Here is a 24,227-nt window from a genome sequence, read left to right on the forward strand (position 1 = left end):
AGGTTAGGTTAGGTTAGGTTACGTCAGGTTATGTCTGGTTAGGTCTGGTTAGGTTAGGTCTGGTTAGGTTAGGCTAGGCTAGGTTAGGTTAGGTTAGGCTAGGTTAGGTTAGGTTAGGTTAGGTTAGGTTAGGTTAGGTTAGGTTAGGTTAGGTTAGGTTAGGTTAGGTCCAGTACAAAGATGACAATGGCTATTTTAGTAAGTAAGCTCAATGTGCTTTACATTGAAGGACAAAATATAAGAATATAGGCATACATGAGAACATAGGTAACATAAGCAATATAAATATAAGAATATAAACATGAGTAAAATGCAGAAACTGAATCAATGAAGCATACAACATACATTAAACATACCACACAGCAATTCATAAATCCAGAACATCAACACAAGAAGAAACCCCTGCCCTATCACATAGCCACACATGTAACCAACTGCACAAGAAACAAGTGCTACTAGAGACACACACACACACACACACACACACACACACACACACACAGACACAGGAAAGTTTTGAGTTTTGAGTTGTGGACACAGTTGTGGTGGACCTCAGGACAGCAGGCAGCTTGCTCCAGAGAGCAGGACCACAGTAACTGAAGGCACCCTCACTGGACCTGGATCAAATTCTGGGTACAGCTAGAAAACCTCAACCTGATGACCTGAGAGGCCTGATGGGGTTATGATCAGTGAGCAAGACAGAAAACCATTAAGTGCTTTATGAGAGATAGGCCTAAAGAAAACATGTGTTTAGCCTATAGTAGTTTAGCATAATGGCTATCATAAAACTCAGGGGGGAACTGCTATAAATACACCTTCCAGCAACTCTCAATTCTTATTGATAGTATATATTGCATACATATGCTTATTTAATCATATGTAGAGACTGAAAAAAAGAGCTTTTGTGGTTAAAGGAGCAGTTAATGTTGAAGTACTTACTTGACGTAGCATCTCACAAGTGCCATCTTGGATAATTGTGCCCAAAATCACTCCCTATTTAGTGCACAGTATTTACTTTCCACTAGTTTGTACAAGTGTCCATATACTCAGTGTGAAATGTATGCATTAACATTGCCCTCAAAATTCTCACAAACAAAATAATGGTGTCCTTAGCATGTACACCACCTTCTGCTACAAAATATAAACTTGCCAGTAATAAAGCAAGCTGAGTGTCCAAATAAGTGTCTAAATATTCAATTTACAGCTCACTATAGCGTAAACTGCCCCATGTTTATTATGTAGGGGATGACAAATGAGAGAGAGATTTTGGAGGTAGTGTTTGTGATTAGTTTACTAACTAACAAGATACAGTATTTCATGAGTAGACCCTAGTTACAGCAACTTTTTCTGCAGCTGCTAATATTTGGTTTGACTAGGACATGGAAATGTGAAATGGAAATTAATGAAAAACAAAACAAGAGAAGGGCAAGGAGTAAGACAAGAGGAAAGAGAGAATGATTAAAGGATAGTAAGACCACTAGCTGTGATAGCTACTTGTGTTTTGTGTGTGTGTGTGTATGTGTGTGTGTGTGTGTGTGTGTGTGTGTGTGTGTGTGTGTGTGTGTGTGTGTGTGTGTGTGTGTGTGTGTGTGTTGTGTACCACAGCTGTTGTGGTTTCCCAGGCTGGCTAGTTGACTCTGCACTCAAACCATATAATACAGAGTTTAAACAGGCACACAATAGGGCAGCCTGGTTCCCACGACAACTATGACAGGACCCCTGCTCTGTTTTTATTGCCTGTGTGTGTGTCTGTGTGTCAGCGGCGTGTTTTAATGAGACTGAACAACCTTTAGTCTATGTTCATTCAGTGTGAAGAAGCAATAAATTCTCATTTAAAGATGACTCCTGAAAACATCAAGAAGAATTTTAGTTTTCTGGCATCACGGTGTGATGAAAGAATCTATTGTATTGTGTGTATGTATTGTGACCCCCGCAGTTTGCCATAGTCCAATAGATACATATTTAATTACATTTTTCAGAGGAAAGGATCTTTTCTTTTTGCCATGATGTTTTCCTGTTAATATATTAAACGCTTTTCTTTATCTGTTGATGAGATGATCAAATATCTCAGATGAAGATGTCTCGTCTTTAGACTTATGTGTGTAATGTAGTGTTATTGCTGTCCTGACTCTCCTGCCTCTCTGCTCTCCATCTCTGTGTCCAGGTGGTCGTTCCTACTCGGGTTGGACAGGTGTATGTGTACGACACAGTGAAACCAGACCAGGACGAGTATGACGTCCCGCCCAGACATCAGCCTCCGACCCAGCAGGACATATATGACGTGCCACCCACCCGCCAGCAGTACAACACACAGGTCAGACTGCTGTGTGTGTGTGTGTGTGTGTGATTCTTCAAATGCAATCATCATTTTTTTTCCTGTATGAATGTAGGATTTGTCGAGGTAAAGTTAGACTTGAGACTAAATGATCTATATTCAGTTATACAGTCTATTCAGTAAATACAATGCTGAAATTTAAAAAGAATTCTTACTCTACATCATTCCAAATACTTATGTGTAAGTTAGACCTTTTTCTTGTATCTATTTGTATGTTCTTAGACTTACTAGTTTGTCCGCATTATTTGACAATGACCTTTTTATTTTAAAGGAACAACATTATGCTTTTGTGGGTTGTTATTTATATAGTGTTATGATGTCAGATGCTAAACATGGTCAGAGCTGACGTTTCAAGTAAAGAACGAGAAAAGTTTTGTTTCATGGTCAGAACAGAGTGGGCTCATCAGGAGGCGAGCCTTAAAGAGACAGGAGCTAGAACAGCCTGTTTCAGACAGAGACTGAACTGAGAGGCTGCATAAAGGGCCATAAGATTAACTGTAAATCATACGAATATATTACAGCAGAGTCCCAGAATATAAATATAGACCTGAAAATGTGCATAATATGCCCCTTTAAAACACAAAAATGATTGAAATTCAATGATAAACATATCTCTGATGTGAAAATAGCTGCATTTTCTTTGATACAGCTATTTTCATATCGCTTGATATTTTAGATTTTGACCCTAAAATTAGAAGTGTACTTTTTAGAGTGTTGTAAGTCTGTTGAATCAAAGCATTCATAAAAAACAGCAGATTCTTAGTAACCATTGTGTATTCCTGATAGCAGTGCACTAGCTGCTGCAGTGTTAGTAATGGAAGATGTAGATGTGAACGTACAGTAGTAACAATAGTCTGTGTTGTAAATGTATAAAGGTAGAAGTGTTTGTGTGTGTAAGGATATGTGGCATGTCACATCAGAACACTGTATAATACACACAGGTATTGTCAGGCACCAAGTGACCTCTCTGTCTGCACAATATGAATATTTGATGTGATGTAATATTCAGCGTCTCTGTTTCTAAATATTAGATCTGTCTTTAGTGAAGGTCATTCATAACCAACAGACAGGCTAGATATGCCACTGTCTGTGTGTGTGTGTGTGTGTGTGTGTGTGTGTGTTATACAAGACACTTGCACTGTCCAGAGGCGACAAAAAGAAGCTGTATTTTTCCACTGTAGGGAAGGTTATTTATGTTTGTGTGCACTGTATATGTGTGTGTGTGTGCCTGTAGGGCCTTTACACTTGATTCCACACACACACAGGTCAGTCTATTCCTGCGTACGTCCACACATCCTGTTCACAGTGTTTTCTGCTTAATAAGCAGGTACACACACACACACACACACACACAGACACACACGGGCAAACTGTACATAGAAGAGAATCTTGATGCTGACAAGCCAAAAAAGAAAGGTCAATCACAAACAACTGCAGCAGACTGAGAGCTGGAGTCACTGGAGGAAGAAGAGGAGGAGAAACTGAGCTGTATGAGGAAGAAGGGGGGAAAGGAGGAAGAGAAGCGCAGGAAGGGAAGCGGCGCAAAGAACAACAAGATGACAATGAATGATGGGAAAAATGAAGGATGGAGAGATGAGGAAGAGAAGGAGGAAGATGTGTAGCTGTAATAACAGATGTAGCTGCTGGGTTTTTTTTTTTGAAGTGGGCAATCTGAAAGGTGAAGAATGAACACACCACAACACAAGGCACTTCATCACAATGTCTGCTGTGTTGGAAATACCTCATGGTAGATGGCTCTGACTATAACAAGTCATCACACACACACACACACATACAGACACGTACAGTAGCATCACAGTGCAGCTGTGGGGTGCGACAGGCTGCTTGCGTCTATATGCAGTAAGACGTGTCCATGCAGAGCTGTTGGAACATCAGCACTGGACTGTGGAAATAATTCTGTGTCTGTGTGTTCATGGATATCATGTAAAACTAGGTGTTGGAAATATACATAACATCTTATAATTCAGTTGAGTACATGAAAATAATCAGATAAGAATGTTTTGGCTTATCCAATCTATTTAATGTCTGAAAAAGTCAAGTTTCTTCACATGATCCAGTATTAACATATTATACCAGATTTCCCAACAATGACCCTGTTGGTCTTTTTCACAGCAGATATTGTGAGCTGGCATGGCAGAAGAAGCACAGGTGTAATTAAGCACATAAATGAGGACTCTGTTCCATTTACAGTCAGTGTGTCAGTCCCATGTCCCTAGTATTGTGAATACAGGCTCAGCAGGGAGACTCTCAAGGGATTACTGTGACCTGCAAGGTGAGGGTCACATGACTGTTGGGAGTAGGTAAGCTAGCTCTACGGTTAGCAGGCTGATCTGCAGTGGTGGAAAGTAACTAAGTACATTTAATGTGTTGTTGGCATTTTAATGATCTTTTTAACTTTAACTTAAGCTTTTGATTACCCTGAAAAGTGCTCTATAAATAAAATGTATTATAATTATTACTTAAGTACAGTTTTGAGGTACTTGTACTTTACTTCAGTATTTCCATGTGATGCTACTTTATACTTCTATTCTACTACATTTCAGAGGGAAATATTGTACTTTCTACTCCACTACATTTATTTGACAGCTTTAGTTACTTTTCAGATGAAGATTTGACACAATGGATAATATAACAAGCTTTTAAAATACAACACATTGTTAAAGATGAAACCAGTGGTTTCCAACCTTTTTGGCTTTTAACGTCTTATAAAAAGCAGTGTGTAGTCAGGGTCACATTTCACATGTCTATGAGTTGTTAACAGCTCCACCAAATAGTGATTTTTCCCTCTAAACTTCTCACATGCTTTCATTTCAATAAATGTTCAAATGATCCAATATTTCAGTGAAAATCAAAGATTAAAGAAAAAGCAACTGGAAACAGATTTAAACAATTTAAGAGGTGTTAATACAACTGTATTACAGAAATACAGTAATACAAATTTTGAAAATCTAAAATCTCTCTGCTGTAGAGATTTGAACACATTTGTAAACGACTGTTTTGTTATGAACCTCATCACTGATTACCTTCTTACAGTACATGTAGACAAGCTAGCAAGACCACTGAATAGCAGCCTACTGAAAACTGAATGAACTAACGATTATTTTCATTATCGATTATTTTCTTTATTAATTGATTAGTTGTTTGGTCTGTAATGTATTTTGTAAGAGATTCACAATGTTAGCAATTTGATCAATTCAGCTGTGTGGTAAAAATGTAATTAGTGTGGGAAAACACACATGAATTTAGAGGGAAAGATTTCCACAGTAATGTGGAAAATTTTGATATGCAGCAACTGCTGGCATGAAACCTGCAGGACTGTGGTGGAGAGGAAAGAATATCATCTCTCTCTCTCTCTCTCTCTCTCTTTGTGTGATAGTGTCTCTCTCTCTCTCTCTGTCTACTTAACTTTCTCTTTCAAATTTGCTTTACTGGCCTGACCGTAGTTAATTACAGTATATAAAGTGCCTTGCATAAGTACCCCCCCTCCCCCAAACCCTGTGGACTTTTCCACATTGTGTAATGTTACAACTGCAAATTAAAATGGATTTTATTGGGGTTGTATGTAATGGACCAACACAAAATAGTCCATAATTTTGAAGTAGTGGGAGGGGGTTTTACATGGTTTTCAAAATGATTTACAAATAAAAATCTGAAAAGTATTTAGTGCATATGTATTCACCACCTTTGCTGTGAGACCTCTAACTAAGATCAAGTGTAACCGATTGCCTTCAGAAGTCAATAATTAGTTAAATAGAGTCCACCTGTGTGCAATTTCATCTCAATATAAGGAGCTCACTAAACAGGTCAGGGATAAAGTTGTGGAGAAGTACAAAGCCCAGACCTCAATCCAATAGAGAATCTGTGGCGAGACTTGAAAATTGCTGTTCACAGATGGTCTCCAACCAATCTGATTCAGCTTGAGCTATTTTGCCAAAAAGAATGGGCAAAAATTGCCTCTGTAATTATAGCAAAAGGTGGTTCTATTGACTCGGGGGGGTTGCATCCAACAGATGTCTGCTTTTTTGTCTTAATTATTGTTTGTGCTACAACAAAAAGTATTTTGCACCTTCACAGCACCATGCATGTTTGAATTCCAGGTTATAACTGCAAAATGTGGAAAAGTCCAAGGGGGGTGAATACTTCTGCAAGGCACTGATGAATGTAACAGTGCAGAATAGTAAAGTCAGAACAGCTTCATGTGTTCCTCTGGTTTTCCTCTGTGTGTGTGTGTGTCTCTCTCTCTCTCTCTCTCTCTCTCATTGTTCCAGTATAACAGGCATAGAAGTGTAAATGCCCCAGTTTGAATGAAGTGGCATCCCAGCTGCTTCTTTATGCGTGTGTGTGTGTGTGTGTGTGTGTGTGTGTGTGTGTGTGTGTGTGTGTGTGTGTGTGTGTGTTGGCAGGATGTCATCCCAGTATGTGTGAGAGACATACTGGAACAAGGACAACCAGTAAAGGGAGGAGTTGATTGTAGGACAGATGATGGACTGATATTTCCTCAATACCTTGCTGGTTCAAATTCCTGGAATTGCTTTTTTCCTTCCTCCTCTTCACCTCCTTTCTCCTCTTCTCTTCTCTTTTCTGCCGTTTCCCCACCTCCCTTTTTTTCTTGTCATTCTTTTTACAATTTCTTGTTTGTTCCCTCTTCTTCCACTTTTCTCTATCTTTTTCTCCCTTCTCTTTATTGCCTTTTCTCCAGCCCTCTTCTCTTCCCCTTGTCATTCTCTGCCTTTCTCCCTCTGACCTCCCTGCTTTTCCTCTCATTTCCTTCCCCTTGCACTCCTCTCTGTCCTCTTTTCCTCCTCTTCTCCCTCCTCGTCGCTTTATCTGTTCATCCCCATTGCGCTGCTTTCCTTTCCTCCATTTCTCTCCTCTCTTCTCTGACAAAGGCAGTAGATATAATGCATTCAACCATTTAAAACCTGGTTTTATTACTCTCCATATGTGCATGTGTGCGTGATGGAGGGTGTATTTTATAGTTTGTGTGTGTGTGTGTAGTAATGCCTGTATACATCTCTTTACTGTCTTGTATTTCAGATTAGTTTATAATAGAGTAAATGAATGTACTCTTAGTGGCCACTTTATTACATGTGGTGGCATTTAAATGATGCTCAGGATGACATTGAAAGCATCCCTCCAGACATGTTTTAAGATTCATTAAAAATGGCTTCCAAACTAGTTGTGACGTCGCAAATCATGCTCGTACAGACACACCTTCAACTGAGATTTAAGGTGAGCACAGAGAAACTGTCCTCCTTCAGCAGAGAAATATTAAAACAGGTTTTGCATGTACATCATTTTGCACTAGTGAAGAGAACAACATCCAGGAGTTTGTTTATAACTGTATGAGACTAGCAGCCAGATATGGGTGTGTCCTGCTGTCAGCCAAAAAACTGTCTATAAGCACCCCTCTCACATTTTTATGAGTTCAGAGTCTACAACAACAACAACTGGAGGAAATTATGGGAGCAGATTTTGAACTGCATGCACACAAAATATTGCAATAAACAAGATAATGACCCGTCTGTATATATTTCTTTTGTTCTCTCATTCAGTAGTTTTGTGACTCATAAACTTCCATTCTGCATCATGCAGTTTGTATGTTTTAATGTCACCATTCCCATAGGCAGTGCAATGTAGAGAAATCCCACAGCTGCTTCTGATGCTTGAAACAACCTTCACATCTGGCACCAACAAGCACACTGAGTCATTTATCTCCCATCTTGCCTGTTCTAATGTAATGTTTATACATTACTGCAGGATTCATGTATTGAATGCTCAGTCGTATACAGTATGATTGTTGGTTGGAGGAGTTGGCTGTAGTGCTGGGCAGTATACAGGTTCATTTGGTATACCAGTTTCAATTTACCAGAGAATATGAATTTTTCATACAATACCATACTGGTTTATAGCTGAAGCAATTGCTGTAACTCTTTAAAAGGCAGCAAAATATAATATTGTTTGCCGCAAAGAGCGCTACGACTGGGTCAAGCTGGGTGGAGTATATTGAGAGGGGACCCCAATTAACTGCCTAACCTTCCCTCAACAATTAGTAACCCACAACTGACTCTCTTCAATAGTGCAAAACACCATGGCACACAACAATTTCTGACACATAAACAATTCGTAACATTTATAAATGTACATTTACAAAATTACACAGCTGAGCTTGCTAGCTAGCCAGGTAGCTCTGTTCTTGAGATTCAGATTTAAATGTGCGAACGAGGCCTTGCATATGATGACGATTATCGGGGCAACCTCTGTCAGCCTCCTGCTGCTTTACTAATAAACATGATTTTTACATAAATTGCTGCCCTGGATATAGATTTCTATGCAGTTAGCCATAATACTGCTACAGGCGATTAGTTCCTGTGTTTACTTTTATTCAGACTCAGAAACAAACTTTTGAAGCGATTCAGGTAAACTCTATGTACTCTTGACAGTAGAATAAGCCACCATAAACCTACATAAAGGCCCAGTCATGCAAAAAACAAAAAACAAACCAATGTGATATACCGGCGAAAAATATTGTGATACAAATTGAACTGGCTGTGTATGTAATAAAGAGAATACTTCGTGAATATAAGACAACTGTGTGTATGCTGTTTTCTCTCTGATATATCTTGTCATTGCACTGATTGTGTGTGTAAGTTTGTGCGTGCATGCAGTGTGATTTGTGTAACTACATATTACTAATGTCTGTCTTTTCCTGTGTTCAGGTGTATGACACTCCTCCCATGGTGGTGAAGGGGCCCTCTAGTGGTCAAGATATATACGACACCCCACCAAGCACAGACAAGAACACACAGCAAATGGTAAGGCTTTGACATGACAGATATACAGTGTGATAGCAGCTTTATACTGGCATTTTGCACATATACTGTTTCCAGTATTAGTGTAGATATAGGGGTTGAGCCCAGGCCAACGTGTCTCTTCTACCTCCAAGGAAAACATTCCGGGAATCTCACCACATTTTGTGTGAAAACAGTTCACCAATCTTGAACAAAAACAGGAAAATAGGAACTAAAAATTAGAAAAGTGGATTATGTAAGCCAACAATCAATATTTTCAAGAAGCAGAAGGATATCCTACACTCCCAGAAAATCACAACATAATGACATCATTCATTTTACACATTTTCAGGTGAATTTCTGGTAAAATAAATAAATAAATGAATAATACAAAGTTAAGACTAAACAAACAAAACACATCATCACCTAATCACTTCAGCTCAATTCAATTCAATTTAATTTAATTCAGTTCAATTCAATTCAATTCAATTCAATTCAGTTTAATTCAGTTCAATTCAAAGGGCTTTTTTTGGCATGAAGGTTTCAAGAATAATGTTGCCAAAGCATCAAAGTACAATTCGTCCAAATGTTTGTAGAGTACACACAATATATATATATATATGTGTGTGTGTGTGTGTCAGGTTGTGGCATACTGGGCAGCAAGATATGTCCTGTCTCCTTCTCCTCAGAGTATTTTTTAATTTTGAGAGGTCATTTTCCTCTTCACCTCTTTGAAATCTGAAATTACAGAGTTGAACTTGTTAAAGTAAATATTCCTTATTTCATTGAATGTTTTACAGCGTAGGAGGAAGTGCATCTCTGTCTCAGCCTCAGCTGTCAAACAGTAACCACATATTGTTGTCTTTTGGTTGTGATGATTTCTCGATGGCCAGTTTGTGGTCACTGAGCCTGTCCTTGGTTAGGATATGTCTCTGCTTTCTATCTCTGACAGTAGAGAGATATTCTGACAATTCATAATCTCTTTTTAGGACCAGATAACATTCTAATCTATTTTGGCTTTTAGTTTCTTCTTTCCAATGTTCCAAATAAGTTTCTTTACATCACATTATAATTTGGTTTTCACTGACTGGTGTTTGGAAAGCAGTGAAACTGGTCATAGTGTGTCTGAGAGGGGGCAGTTAGTCTCAGCACCAACTGACATAGGGGACTCTTTTCTGGGCTCAGCTATTGAGTTTGGAGGGCTTTGGAATGGAGGGTGTCTGTCTGGATTTAAGCTGATTACAAACATTTGAGTACTCTCTTTTGAGTGTTAATTATCATTAGGTATCTGCCTAATTCTGCTCTACATGCTGCAAATTCTGCATGTAAAGATTCTGTTGAATGTTTGTCCGACAGATATGAATACTGAGTGAACCCCATACTTCACTACCATACAGCGCAGCGGCAGGATGACACTATAAAATATTTTAAGCCAGATTTTAATTGGAATTTAGAAATTATAAAAGTTTCTCTTAATTGTATTTAGAGCTCTTCAAGCTTTTCTTGTAGTGCATTTACTGCCATGTTGAAACTCCCTGGTGCTGTTATGGTTATACTAAGATTATACTAATCACGCTTTAGTATAACCATAACAGCACCACTCACAGTTTAACAGATACATTGTATTGTAGTAGCCAGCCATGAAAATACAACCAACGTATGTCACAAACTAAGGTTATTTATGCAATTATCTGGCTTTTGGAACAGTTTATTTGTTATTGAGACTCAGCAGCCAGACATTTCTCTGTTTTCTGTTTAGGAGCAGATTGTCACTAAAATGAGAATAGCTGTTAAATGAATCCGATCAGGTTCCAATAGGCAACAACATAGCTCATTTATGCTCCATCACAAGAGGTTAACTTTGCTCCCTAACTTCAGGGCGAACCCCCTTCACTTCAGGTGGTAAGCAAGACACTTGGCTCGGGTCTTGAGGAGTTAGAGCATACAGGCAACATTATCTGACAGTAGCTGCGTCGCATGCATGTTTACAGGCAGGTGATATGCAGACTCTGCATGCACAGCCATCAGTTCTCTATCTGCTCTGGTGAAGGCTTGCACTTGATCAGTTTATCAAACAACCAAAACAGGCAGGACTCATTTTCAGGTTGTGGTAGGTGACTGGTGGGGCCTGCTTTGGTTGCACCCTTTCACCAGAGCACATCTAAAGTTGTAGAATGACGCGTTTGAGTTCATTTGCCTTACTTGACATCGCGATGATGCTGAAACGATATATGGTGCAGCCCTAATTTTTGTTTTTTTAGCCTTTTAAATTATTTGCCAAACATACACAGCATGAATCAATCAAATCACATCTCCACCACATTTCACTGTGAAACTACAGAATTTACATGGTGTAATAGTGTGATTAAGAGTGATCAGGTGTAAGTAAAGCTCTAGCAGCTTGCTCAAAGAGACCTGACATTATTCCAAACATCATGAGATCCAGGGCTGGCTGACTGAAACCAATGATGGCAAAAGGCCCAGAAAGCTGGCAGTGCCTCTGTGTCTGAGTTTATTCTTACTCAGCAAATTAAAAAGTTCAACTTTTGATTTTCTCCTTCTTTCACACTGCCTTCATTTACTTTTGTCTTATATCATACAGTACAAATTAAAGTAAAAAAAGCACAATAAAATGAAATGCTTTATGTAATAGAGGATATTTCTCTCTCCCCCCCCCTTCAGGTCTATGACTTCCCCCCGTCTGTCAGTAAAGACGTCCCTGACGGTCAGCCAATCAGAGAGGAAACCTACGATGTACCACCCCACTTTGCCAAACTCAAACCCCAGGCCCCCATCCCTCCTGGCCAGTACCTGCACAACAACCTCAACGATGACGACGATGACGAACCGCCGATCCCTGAGGACGTGTATGACGTCCCGCCCCCCATCTTGACAGACAAACACTTCCACAGAGACAGGGGCGGAGTCAGCCAGGCCGCCCAGGAGATCTACGACATCCCGGCCAGCCTGCGGACCGGAGGACACACCGCCCAGGATGTCTACGACTTCCCCCGGGAACGAGAGGACAGAGGAGGAGACAGGGGAGACCACTATGTCTATGATGTCCCACCACAGGTAGGAGAGTTAAAGGAACAGTTCCACATTATGAGACAGATGTTTGTTTGCCATTAAACTGATGGCGTTTCATGTCTTTGTGTCCTAGTTTTAGTCACCAAAAACAAAAGACACTTTTGTCTAGTTTTTGTCAGTGAACCTTGAACTTGGTTTCTGAGAATACAGCCGTCGCCTTGTTTAATGTATGCAGTTACCATGGTTACAGGTCTTGTTCTTGTCTGGACAAGTTGTCTGGTTGATAGCTGACATAAATCCTGGATTCATTCCTAGTTCACTCCCAGTGTGTCCACTCAGTCATTTTATGGAGAAATGTATTTAAAAGTTGATGTGAGGCTTATATGAGGCTTCATCAGTCTGAGTTAGTCATATCAAGTGGATATCTGACACATTTACAGTCTTTTTAGCATCAAATTCTCTCTTTGTGTTTCCTCAGACAGTGTTTCCCTGTTGAGCTGTGGTGGAAGTATAGTAACAAAAAGAGGAACTTTGGCACTAAAAAGACTGAAACATTGAAAGATATGTACTTGACTCATTATTAGCTTCAGATAAACTTTTATATACATTTTTGCACAGAAGGAGGACTGTGGATTTTGTCCCCCATCACTTCCATTGTAAGTGCATTATGAAGGGATCTTCTAAATGTCAGTATGAACAGGAGGAATGATTACAGCAAGAAAAACATCTTTCAATGTTAATTTGGCTCCTGGCCGTTGTTTTAAGAAACACTTGAAACATTGTGAACTTGTCCTTTAAGGCTTCCTCAAAGTAAAAATACAATTAATGTGAAAATGCTTTGTTAATCCATATATTAGTTTCTTCCTCCTTCCAAGAACCTGTAATATTAGTTCACCTTTTTATTAAGGTCAGTATGCTGGCTTGCATGTATGGTTTTACCCCATCTGGTTGGTTTTCTCCCTTGATGGGATTAGTTTGGGCAAATCTGAACACAGCAACCATTTTCGCATGTAGAACAAAACAACCGCAAAACGTCCCTTTAGAGGAAGTGGTCTCTGTCCAGTCTGGAGTAGTATGCTTGTGGTGGGAATGTAATTTGACCTCAATCTGACCCAACTACAATGAGTACACTGCAGGTTTGAGCTAAACAGCTCCTGTAACCAGGTGCTCTTTGCATGCTGGGATGTGGATGAGTGAAATCAACAGTTGCTAGCAGCTCGAGGTCCGACCTGCACATTGTCTTCTTGATATTTGAGCAGATAAGAGCTTCCTCTGGAACTTTTTCCTATGTTTACATTCCTTTAGTTTTTGGTGATGCATTTTGGTCCGTTGAATTTTGAAATGTGTGAAAATAAACTGAGTCAACTTTATCAAGTCATCCACTGATTCAGACTAGAACAAACCACCTATAGATTTGAAAATGGCCCAAAGTTGTCTTACGTACATGTTGCATCCTGCTGTAATCTTACATTACACACATATACATTATTTCAGTGGTGATGTGTCTTTTTGCAGGTTGTCCGTGACGCCCAGTCCACCAGTGAGGAGCTGACCATGTCCTTCAAGCGGCTGTCTGCCTCGAGCACAGGAAGCACACGGAGCAACCACTCTGCTTCATCCTTAGACATGGTTCCTGTCCGCGACACCCCATCTTCCTCCTCACTTCCTGCCACTGGCTCAATTTCTGGAAAACCCCTCATGCTGGACTTGGAGCAGGCCATGGAGCGCCTGTCTCGCCTTCAGCAAGCTGTTGAGTCAAGTGTCTCCCTTATGATGTCATTCATCACAGGCAACTGGAGGAGTCCTGCCCACCTGGAGGGGAACCTCTCAGCCATTCACCAGGCTGCTGATCGGGTGCGCTCCACTGTCCGAGACTTCCTAGAATTTGCCCGGGGCGCTGTGGCTAATGCCGCCCAGGCCACAGACCGCTCACTGCAGACCAAACTGGGCCGTCAGGTGGGAAAGATGGAGGAGGTCTTCCAGAGCTTAATTCGACACAGTCAGAGCTTAGACGCCATATCCTGGTCACATACAGAGCTGACAACACCGCCACCAGGTGGGGATGATTTAGATCGACTAATCATGACGGCACGTGGCATCCCGGACGACGCCAAGCAGCTCGCCTCTTTTCTCCATGGTAACGCCTCGCTGCTCTTTAAAAGGAACAACAGGCAGCAGCAGCAGCTGCCCCTTCCTCCAATCCCAGGGGAGATCAGCGGTCACATGACAGGATCAGGAAGCGGGAGCTATCAGGGAGGGGAGAGGGTGAACATTCAGTCGCGGCCCCTCCCCTCTCCGCCAAAGTTTTCAGCTGCAGAGGAAGAGGAAGGTGTGGACAGGCCGTACGAGACCACAGAGGAAGGCTGGATGGAGGACTATGACTACGTACATCTACAGGTACACACACACAACACTCTTTATATAAAATGAGTTAGTCTGCCCCCCAGCAGAGCTTGAGATACACAACCACATCTCTTGAAACCCCAACTAAATGCTAATGCTACAGAAGGCTCAGGGGATTGGAGTCAAGGAGCAGTGTGAGCTTTGGCATGTTGTTGACAGCTGTAATAATATTTTGTAGCTGTTTTGGATCCCCTAACTGTTGATACTGCGAAATTTGTGATTTTTAAAAATGAAACTTGCTCACAATCCTCAGGTAAATCTCAACTCCAGGCATGAGGTCGTAGTGATGATCCTTACACAGCACACACACTCTCTCTGTCTCATCATAGCCATGATGGATGAGAACATGTGCCTGTGAGGAGTCAGCACTTTTTTTTAACAAGCAAGTGTGTGTGTGCAGGGTTTCCATCATGCAGGTAGCGTAGCTCCTTTAAGGAATAGCTCAGTGCATAGGAAGTGTGTGTGTGTGTGTGTGTGTGTGTGTGTGTGTGTGTGTGTGTGTGTGTGACGGTGAGGCTGCAGCGACCAGAGCAAGTAGTATGGAGTATGAAGTTAGCAGTATAGCTGTGAACAGTGCAGTGTGTGTACATCCTATCAATGTGGATGCAGTTCCAGCCGGTCACCACTAGAGGGAGACAGATAAGACTTGTTGTATTCCTGCTGATCCACAAACAAAAGGATGATATAAATAAACAGTGTAAGTGTGTACAAGTGGTGTAACAACTGTGTCTGTGTGTTGATGTATCAGGGGAAGGAAGAGTTTGAGAAGAACCAAAGACAGCTGCTGGAGAAAGGCAACATTATCAGACACAACAAGACACAACTGGAACAGCAACAGGTATATGTGTGTGTGTGTGTGTGTGTGTGTGTGTGTGTGTGTGTGTGTGTGTGTGTGTGTTTGTGTGAGACTATTTCCTCTTGTTCATAGTCTGCATTACATATGAGCAGTCATTTAGGCCATGATTCAAACTTTTAAAGCTGTTCTAAATAAATTATGGCCACTAGGGAGCAGAAGAAATCAAAACAAGGTTGATACACAGCCCAACATATTATTATCAAATGATGTTGATTAGCTTCCAGCCAAATTGACTGTCACTGGCTAAAATTGTGGAGTTGCTTTTGTCTCATTATCACCTGTAAATCAAAACATTAATTAATGTTTTCTTACCCAGAAAAACATGCACGGAAGACAGCAATTGTTTTTATCAGTATAGAGTATATAGAGTATAGCCTGCAAGTCTCCCGCCTGTACGCAGCCTCAGAGGCAAAGTGCAGAGTAAACATTACTCTTAGCTGTTGCTCATGAAGCTTCCTGCTGTTAGCACACAGTAATAAGCCAAACCAGATGAATGTATCAATGTTTATATGAAGTCAAAGCTTTCTTATATGGATTTTGGTAGCAGGACAGGATTGACACTGATTTGAGTGAATCAAACAAACTGTAAAAGTGTGGGAGGGAATCAGTGGAACTACTTCATTATATGTAGCAGTTAGGATTGGGTAAATGGTGAGTCTCATTATCATCTAAATGTTCACTATGTGTGCAGGCTGAATCAGCTGCTTCAGTCTCAAACAAAAGCTGAGCTTGTAAGATGTAGTTTGGTGTGTGAGGCTTTTCTTCAATCATACCCTGACTTAATTAAAACCTCAAGCAAAACTGTAATTAACGGTCGCCTCCACCTCCTCTCCTACCAGATTAAACAGTTCGAGCGGCTAGAGCAGGAAGTCAGCCGACCCATCAACAACGACATGACGGGCTGGGTCCCACCCCCGCACCACCCTCATGCCAATCAGCTCGCCCAGAACGGCTCAGGAGGCCCCTCCTCCTCCAAGCTGTGCCACGGCGACCGCCAGCTCCTCCTCTTCTACCAGGAGCAGTGCGAGCAGAACGTTACCACGGTGACCAACGCCATCGACGCCTTCTTCACATCTGTCAACTCCAACCAGCCGCCCAAGATCTTCGTGGCACACAGCAAGTTCGTCATCCTCAGCGCGCACAAGCTGGTTTTCATCGGCGACACGCTGTCCCGCCAGGCCAAGTCACCTGAGGTGAGGGCCCGGGTGGCCCAGAGCAGCAACACCCTCTGCGAAAAACTCAAAGACATCGTGATCAGCACGAAAACTGCGGCGCTGCAGTATCCCTCGCCCGGAGCGGCCAGAGAGATGACTGAGAGGGTGAGGGAGCTGGCAGGATGTACGCAGCAGTTCAGGATGGTGCTGGGACAGCTGCTGGTGATGTAGAGGGGTGAGGAGGGAGGAGGAATAGAACCAAACAGTGACACGAACTCAGATGCCCAGGAGCACAGGGCAGTAAATCCTCCCTGTAACACAGGGTGGTAGACTCTATACACCCCGGCAGCACCGGGCAGGAGGACCTGGAGACCCCTGGAGCACAGAGAGCTGCAGGAAACCCTGTACACCCTTCCAGTGTGAGGTTGGAGACCCCGTGTGCCAGGACAGGGCCAGGTTCTCCATCCCTAACGCTCCTGAAATGTAGCATCGGAAAACCCTGTGCGGCCCTGGATCCTGGGGGTCTGGGACCCTGCCTGCTCTGTCTGGGACCGGGGACACTGACCTCACATCCATCCTCTGCTCCCTCCCTCCTCTCTCTCTCCAGACCCTACCTCACCTTCCACTGGGACCATTCCTCTCTCACCTCTCCTTCCTCAGCGCGCTTTTTATTCTAGACAAACAAAAAAAAAAGAACATTTTATCTTCAGTGGGCTGGGCCAATGGTTGTAAAATAATCATTGTAAATATTTAAGTTACCTATTTAGCCAGAAAACCAGAAAGAAAAGAGACTAAAGAACTTCCAGTATATAAATATAAATATATGGTTCTTTTTTTATTTGAAGAAAGAAAAGATGAAAACATAAGTGTAGTTTTTAGACAATATCAATAATTGTTATTATTATTATTGCTATACCGTATAATTATAGCTCTGATTCCTGATCCTTGTATCACTATTGTTATGGATGTGTAAATTCCAGATGATATGTATGACTGTATGTTGTAGTACTTCTATGCTCTTCTCCATCCCTGACAAAGGCACACTTTCCAAGAAAACACTGGAGCACACAACCATTTTTAAACTTCACCTGACGACAAACGGACAGCTGTCTCTAAATGTTGCCTCTGTGTTTGAGCAGTACATCACTGCCTGTGGCTTGATACGTTGATGTCAGTCTACCAGTGCAGGCAGCACATTGTTCTCTGTCCTGTTGCAGGTGATACTGCATCCAAAAGATGTCCACAGAACTGTAAAGTTCCAGTACTGCAGTTATTAAAGATGATCTCTGTGCCATCTCATTTGCTTTTTTTTTTTGGAAAACCATGCGTAGGTTGTTTTGTAAGAGGCATGTATTTGAGAAAAGGAGTGTAAAAGGTTAAGGACAACAAATGGAATTAAACCTGCTTTTCTTCTTTTCTCTGACACCAATATGGTCTTTTTGTTAGTCAGGACAGTAAAACAAGGATGGAACAGTGGTGTTAGATACATTAACTGTACCAGAAAACACAGTCTCAAGGCTGTCAGCATATTAGAACAAATCCCAAAGATTCTGGATACCACTGAAACCTAAGGTGCATCCTTAGTACTCAAAAATAACAAATGGAGTAACCAGCACTCACAGATAAGTGTACATCACTTCTTTAATGATGCACAGCAGGAAAAAAACATGTTTCAGCCCTAGGCTTTCCTCAGCATTATTCAGACAATTGTGGGTGTGAACCCTATTAGACATCTACCAGGAACCTGCTGGTGATTAACACCAGCTGATACAAATCATCCAAACAGCCATAATCGGAAAACTATTACTAATAAGAAAAATAATAAGAAGAAAATTTAAACGCACAATATGTAATTTCAGCCGCTAGGGGTCTGTCAATCAAAACAATAACAAAAGACGGAGTGTGATGATGGTGTGAAGTAGCAAGGGATCATGGGAGTTGTTGTCTTCGTCGTTAAAGAACCAGCTTCACCGGGACAGGATTACTTCAGTGTTAATCATTCGGGATGTTTTTACCGGGAGCCGAATTACCCGCGGAGGTCTCCTCCTCTCCAGAACAAACGGACCCGGAGATTACAGGTAAAAACACTAAATAAAGCTGTTTCACCTAAAAAATCAGTGTTTCTCCGACGATGTACGGCAACCACCGGACGTCCGGTACGGGCTGCTAGCTGAGCTGCTGCTAACACTGCTGCTAGCACGTTCGGTTTACTTCTCTTATAACTTTAGATCCAGACGTTCGGCCGGTTTCTCCCAGGAGCCGAATTATCCACAGAGGTCTCATCCTCTCCAAAAACAAACATACATGCAGATTAAAATCGTTAAAAAATACTAATTAAAGCTGTTTCACCTAAAAAATCAATATTTCTCCGATGATGTTTGGTGACCACCGAACTTCCTGGAGGGGCTGTTAGCTGAGCTGCTGCTAACGTTAGCCCAGTTTATTTCTCTGATAACGTAAGATCCAGATGTCCAATGACGAAATCCTTCTTCCGGCTTACAGATATAATTAAAAGCGATCTAAATTTATCATGAAAATGTGGTTTAAAACTGAATAAAAGTCCATTTATAACAGTTTGTGTGGAACAACCACAATGCTGAGGTATTATCTTGTATGTGTGTAAGTTACTCTTTGGTAGACGCCATTGTAGCGGACAAACACAGCGCCGCCGTATCATCTTGTGCGGTTTACTCTTTAGTAGAGGAGGTATGACACCATTGACAGGCGACCAAATGAAATGATCCATCACTTTGATTAAATTACAGATTTCTCTAGGTTTGAAAATTGTTGGAAACATTTGGGGTAATCTAAGTACACAACTCAAAAAATATATAACATAGGTCTAGTTGTTTTTAGACATTTTAATGTGGAATAATTACATATTATACCTTTTAAGACATTTTAAGCCACCCGATGAGATGTAATACATTATGTGATTGCAACAACCAAATAATGACCATTTGATTTACACATTAACAATAAAATAGCATATGTGTGGGTCTATAATATGTGATCTCATCATGTGCAGCATCTCCATAAAAATAGCCTACAAATGCATGTACATAAATACAAACAACCATCCTCAAGATACAAATATTAGACAGAAAATTAGTAAGAAAACAGTAATCAGATAAGAGGAAATATATCACATTCTGTGATTACAACAGACTGATAGATCTACTCACTATATCACACATGTGAATGTACCAGCAACAGTAAGTCACCCATAGATGTACCAAATATCATAATATCATATGTTGTAATAGTCATGGTCAGTTAACTGACCAAGAGATTTGCATGCTAACAATGAAAATCCATGTATGTATATATGTAGACTAATCATATTCAAAACCTGCATAGAAAATGCAAATACATATACATTAGAAAATTAGTAACAAAAAATATCTATAAGTAATAGGAGGACGAATATCACATGCTGTGATTGCAACAGCCAGATAAGAGGCCAATAGGTTTCCATGTATGTGTGCAAATATGAAGACCAATCATGTGCCTCCATAGAACATACAAATGCATTCCAATAATACATATATTCATAAAAAACAAGACAGCAGCAATTCTTCGTTTAAGCACTTAGGATATTCAGTTTGTAAGTAGTATATCCAATATGCCTCTATTTGGAGAAGAGAAGCCCTCAACAGTGGCCTAACAATCTCCATACCCATGAAGTGTAGACTACAAACCCCATGGCATGCAGAATGAAAGTGTCTGGCTACAGGAGACCTCTCATCCCTATTTCTGATACTACTCTTATGTTCGAAAATCCTTATTCTCTTTTTGTCTTGCCCACATAGCAAAACCCACAAGGACATTTTAATAATAGGTAAACCACATGTGTGGTCCTACCCCTGACTTTCATTTTTCTACCTGTGTGAGGATGCCCCCTTTAATCATGGTATTATAATTCACACAGTTCAAACAAGGAAAATTACTCAGGGGAAGCAAGCTTAAAAAACGTGTGGGCCTAACATAGAGATCTGTCTTATTGAGTTTGTCCCTCAAATGATTCATTAGCTTAGTAGCGAATATGGGAGGGTTAACTCTTAGCCAACAACAGGATCACTACACAGTATATGTCAGTGTTCTCTGACAATATTTTTGACTGACTGAGAAATAGGTGAAAAAGTAGCAGACAAGACCAGAGACTTGTTTAAGAGGAGGAGGATGATGTGCCAGAAGGCTATCTCCATTGTTTTCACAAACCTTAAACAAACATATATTCAAGATTTTTTAGTCAGAATTCTTTTCTCTGAACTGGACAAATAGGTCAGTGGCCTGTCTCTCAAACTCTTTCTCAGAGCTACAAATTCTTCTTATTACTATAGGGAAAGCTCCTTTTCAGGCTGTGTGGATGATAACTTGAGTAATGTAAGTAGTTATTTCTATCTGTCTTCTTGCAAAAGCCTGTAAACTCTTTTTGTGTATTCTGACATCCAAAAAAAAGATGCTGATTCTCTACTAGCTTCTAGTGTAAAAGTAATAGTAGATTATCTAGAGTTGAGATATACCTTCATCGCCTCTAATTCCTCAGGTGTAACGGTGAAAACAAAAAACAAGTCATCAATATATCTGGAGCAACAAATCACAAGAGAAGAATAAGGTTGTTATCAGCAAGTGATACCTTGTCACAGGGCATGGTGTGTTTGTTTGATTGGGGCTTGATGTCCACATAATCACTGGCTGGGAAGTCAGTGGGTTGGATGGCATCAATCACATCCTGCACACTGTATAGAAGACCTCTTTTTGCTGGTCGCATTCTGAAAAGGTAAAAACAAATAATAATAAATATATGTATTAATGACACATATAAGTATTATACTGTATGAGATTATTTGAAGGAATAGACAGGGTGGTGGACCAAGTGTTCAGGATTGAGAGCTAAGTATTTTCCAGGCTAAATAATATCAATGCAAATTAATCCTAATTCATTTACACATTCCACTAAATTCACACAATACTATCTGACTGGCCTATTATGCTCTCTACTTATCATACCTAAAGGAACACTGGCATTCCCCCAGAACATTTACATCCCCACATCAGGACCATTCACACCTGCCCCTGAACAATGCAACAACCATCCCCCAAAACATCCAGAACAGTCAGAACCTGTTTCTAACTAATGTAACAGGCAGCCATATGGGTTTTTAATGTTTTTTGGCCAATCAGGGGCAGCACAACAAGCTGAAAACACAACACCTGATTTAAGTCCAACATTCACTCTCCTCTGTTTTGCTCTGAACCGCCTCCTAAAAATATCTGACTGTTAAGCTGGTAAATGCTCCACTGTGTTCACCAGCGAGTCTCTTACTGCTGTGTGGTTTTAGGCCAACCCTAGAAATTATGCTATTATGCTATAATTGTTTCACCAATCATGCTCCCAAAATTCGGGAGGCGTTAAGTTTTCTTCAGAACATATTTGCAGTTAGTATATAACCACCATTTCTATGAGACGGGGTTGTGCTGGACAGTTAGTGTGCAGTGGGTTTATCAGAGCTTTTTCACTGAAAACTGCTGCTGTTATGTTCAGCAGGAAAGTGGACCAAAGTGCAGTGAACAGCAGGCACATGAACTGAAGTATATCTTTTATTCCACAAGAGTGCAGGCAAAGAAAAACTGGCAGCTCCGAACTAACAGGACTAAACAGAACAGAGCAATGCAGAACAAACCAAAACAAAGGATCCAACAGAGACTGAACTGAAATCAGGACTTAAATACAAACTAAGCTGACAAGGGGATGAGGTGCAGGTGGAACAGGAGAACAGGAAAAGAGCTGATTGGCTGGGGGAAAAACACTGACAGCAGGTCAGGGCTAACGAGCTTGATGCACGGCAGGTGTGGAGGGAAAAACAGGCTGGGGAGGATTGCAGGAACACAGAATGGAAATACACAGCAGAAAACACAATCGGAACGGAGGAGAATAGCAACCAAGGGGCCATACTGTGACAGAAAACCTAACAGGCTCAATAACCATAAAGAAGAACTGGAATTAAACAGACACACAGTGTGAACACTGGAACCCACAAGAACAAACACACAAAGAGTCCAAAAACCAAGAGTCCCTGACAGCTACCTGCTGATGAGAGCCGTGGGACTGAACCAGAGCAGTAAAGTTGTGGCTGTAAGACCAAAACAATGAGCTGAAAGACACCAAAATGCTTCACAGAGCTGAGGGGAACTGCAGATATGGTGATGATTCAATGCAGGTTCATCACTATAAGCATAATCTTTCATAGTATATGTAGTCATTTCATCTGTTGTTCATATAAAAATATAAATTAGATCAGCGTTAATGAAATGTTCACTGCAACAACACTTTTGCAGTCTTTTAGATGCATTCAGTCACAATTATATGTTACGAATCTAGAATTTATTCTTAACTGCATTTTACATATGGTGGGACATACTACCGTACTACCAGAGTACTTGTAACTGGCCACCAGAGAGAAGCAGAGAGGTTATACTGTAAGATGTGTCAAGGTCAACTAAGACCACTCAAGTTGACACTCAGGCATACTTACAAGCAGGGCCATGATTCATTTTTTTGACTAAACACTCTAAAAGAATAAATTGAAGAATCATCATTTTGCCTAAAAACCCATTTAAAGGCTGACAGAAACAGCCTTAAAACACCCACATTATAATTTTTAACTGTAGAGAATAAACTCCTCATCAGAACATTGAAATCACATGATGAGGACATGACTCCAGTGTCCTCAATGGTAGCTAGAGCCCTGCATACAGACATGAAATATACATATAAGTGCATAACTACTTTATTTAATTGAATGGATGGATTAATATTAATATTGGTATCTAAGTCAAGAAGATTACAATAAGATGTGATACAACTATCACAGAGGATGGAGTAGCCTATGGTAATGTTTTACTCTGATCTGTTTCTATCATTAATAATTTAATAATATTTAATATTTTAAGCATTCATGTATAAACCATTAAAAGCCTTTTTTGGGGGGTAAATCCCTATGTTCCCAATGGAAAAAAATGGGCAATTTCCACAAGTGGCCTCTAGAGGGCAGTAATAACCAAAGAAGTGACAATGTAAAATGTCAGATGTGGAGAAGAATACACTGTTCCCAAACCAGGAAATTCCAAAGTTGGTCGAATTAGATTTCAGTGCTTAGTGGAGTTTCCTGGCACCTGTGCAGGCTGAAGGACTCAGGCGTGACCCCTCTGGAATGGAATATGAAGTCTGTCATTTTGAGTATGTCTGGACTGCTGTCTCTGTAGAGCAGACAGGCAGTGCTTCTCACTGTAGAACCATGAGACACAATTCAGTTTATTTCATTTCAGACATGTTGTTCATGTAACAAAAAATAAGAGAGATCAAATGTAACATGATGATGGCCATCAGTTGTACCTCTAAAGACACTTTTTATTCTTCTTCTTTAATCCATTACACTAAAACACGACAGCCAGATAGTGCGATGTATGGTGTTGGCTATCTATATTATAAAATGTTTCATCAAACTTAAAGGATATGGTCTGATTTTTCCCAAGTGTGTCTCTATACACACACCATACAGGATGTACACTGAAAGAATGTAGCTGTAAATATTCCCTCTATGCATACTGGCTGTGATGTTTCCTAATGCAAC

General features: G+C 40.7%; 1 protein-coding gene across 3 annotated transcripts in view; it reads left to right on the forward strand.

The window, feature by feature from the left end:
- bcar1 (BCAR1 scaffold protein, Cas family member) overlaps window positions 1-17,889 on the forward strand; it is a 99,576-nt gene extending 81,687 nt beyond the window's left edge. For all 3 annotated transcript variants that reach the window (XM_044356203.1, XM_044356205.1, XM_044356204.1), the window contains 6 exons: window positions 2,165-2,314; window positions 9,076-9,171; window positions 11,830-12,222; window positions 13,693-14,574; window positions 15,329-15,418; window positions 16,276-17,889. In XM_044356203.1, coding sequence (XP_044212138.1) covers window positions 2,165-2,314; window positions 9,076-9,171; window positions 11,830-12,222; window positions 13,693-14,574; window positions 15,329-15,418; window positions 16,276-16,821 — 2,157 coding nt within the window. In that variant the 3' untranslated portion in view covers window positions 16,822-17,889. The remainder of the gene's footprint in view (window positions 1-2,164; window positions 2,315-9,075; window positions 9,172-11,829; window positions 12,223-13,692; window positions 14,575-15,328; window positions 15,419-16,275) is intronic.
- Window positions 17,890-24,227: the final 6,338 nt, after the last annotated feature.

This window comes from Thunnus albacares, chromosome 7 (genome assembly GCF_914725855.1).
Source record: "Thunnus albacares chromosome 7, fThuAlb1.1, whole genome shotgun sequence".
In the NCBI taxonomy this organism is placed as follows: domain Eukaryota; kingdom Metazoa; phylum Chordata; class Actinopteri; order Scombriformes; family Scombridae; genus Thunnus; species Thunnus albacares.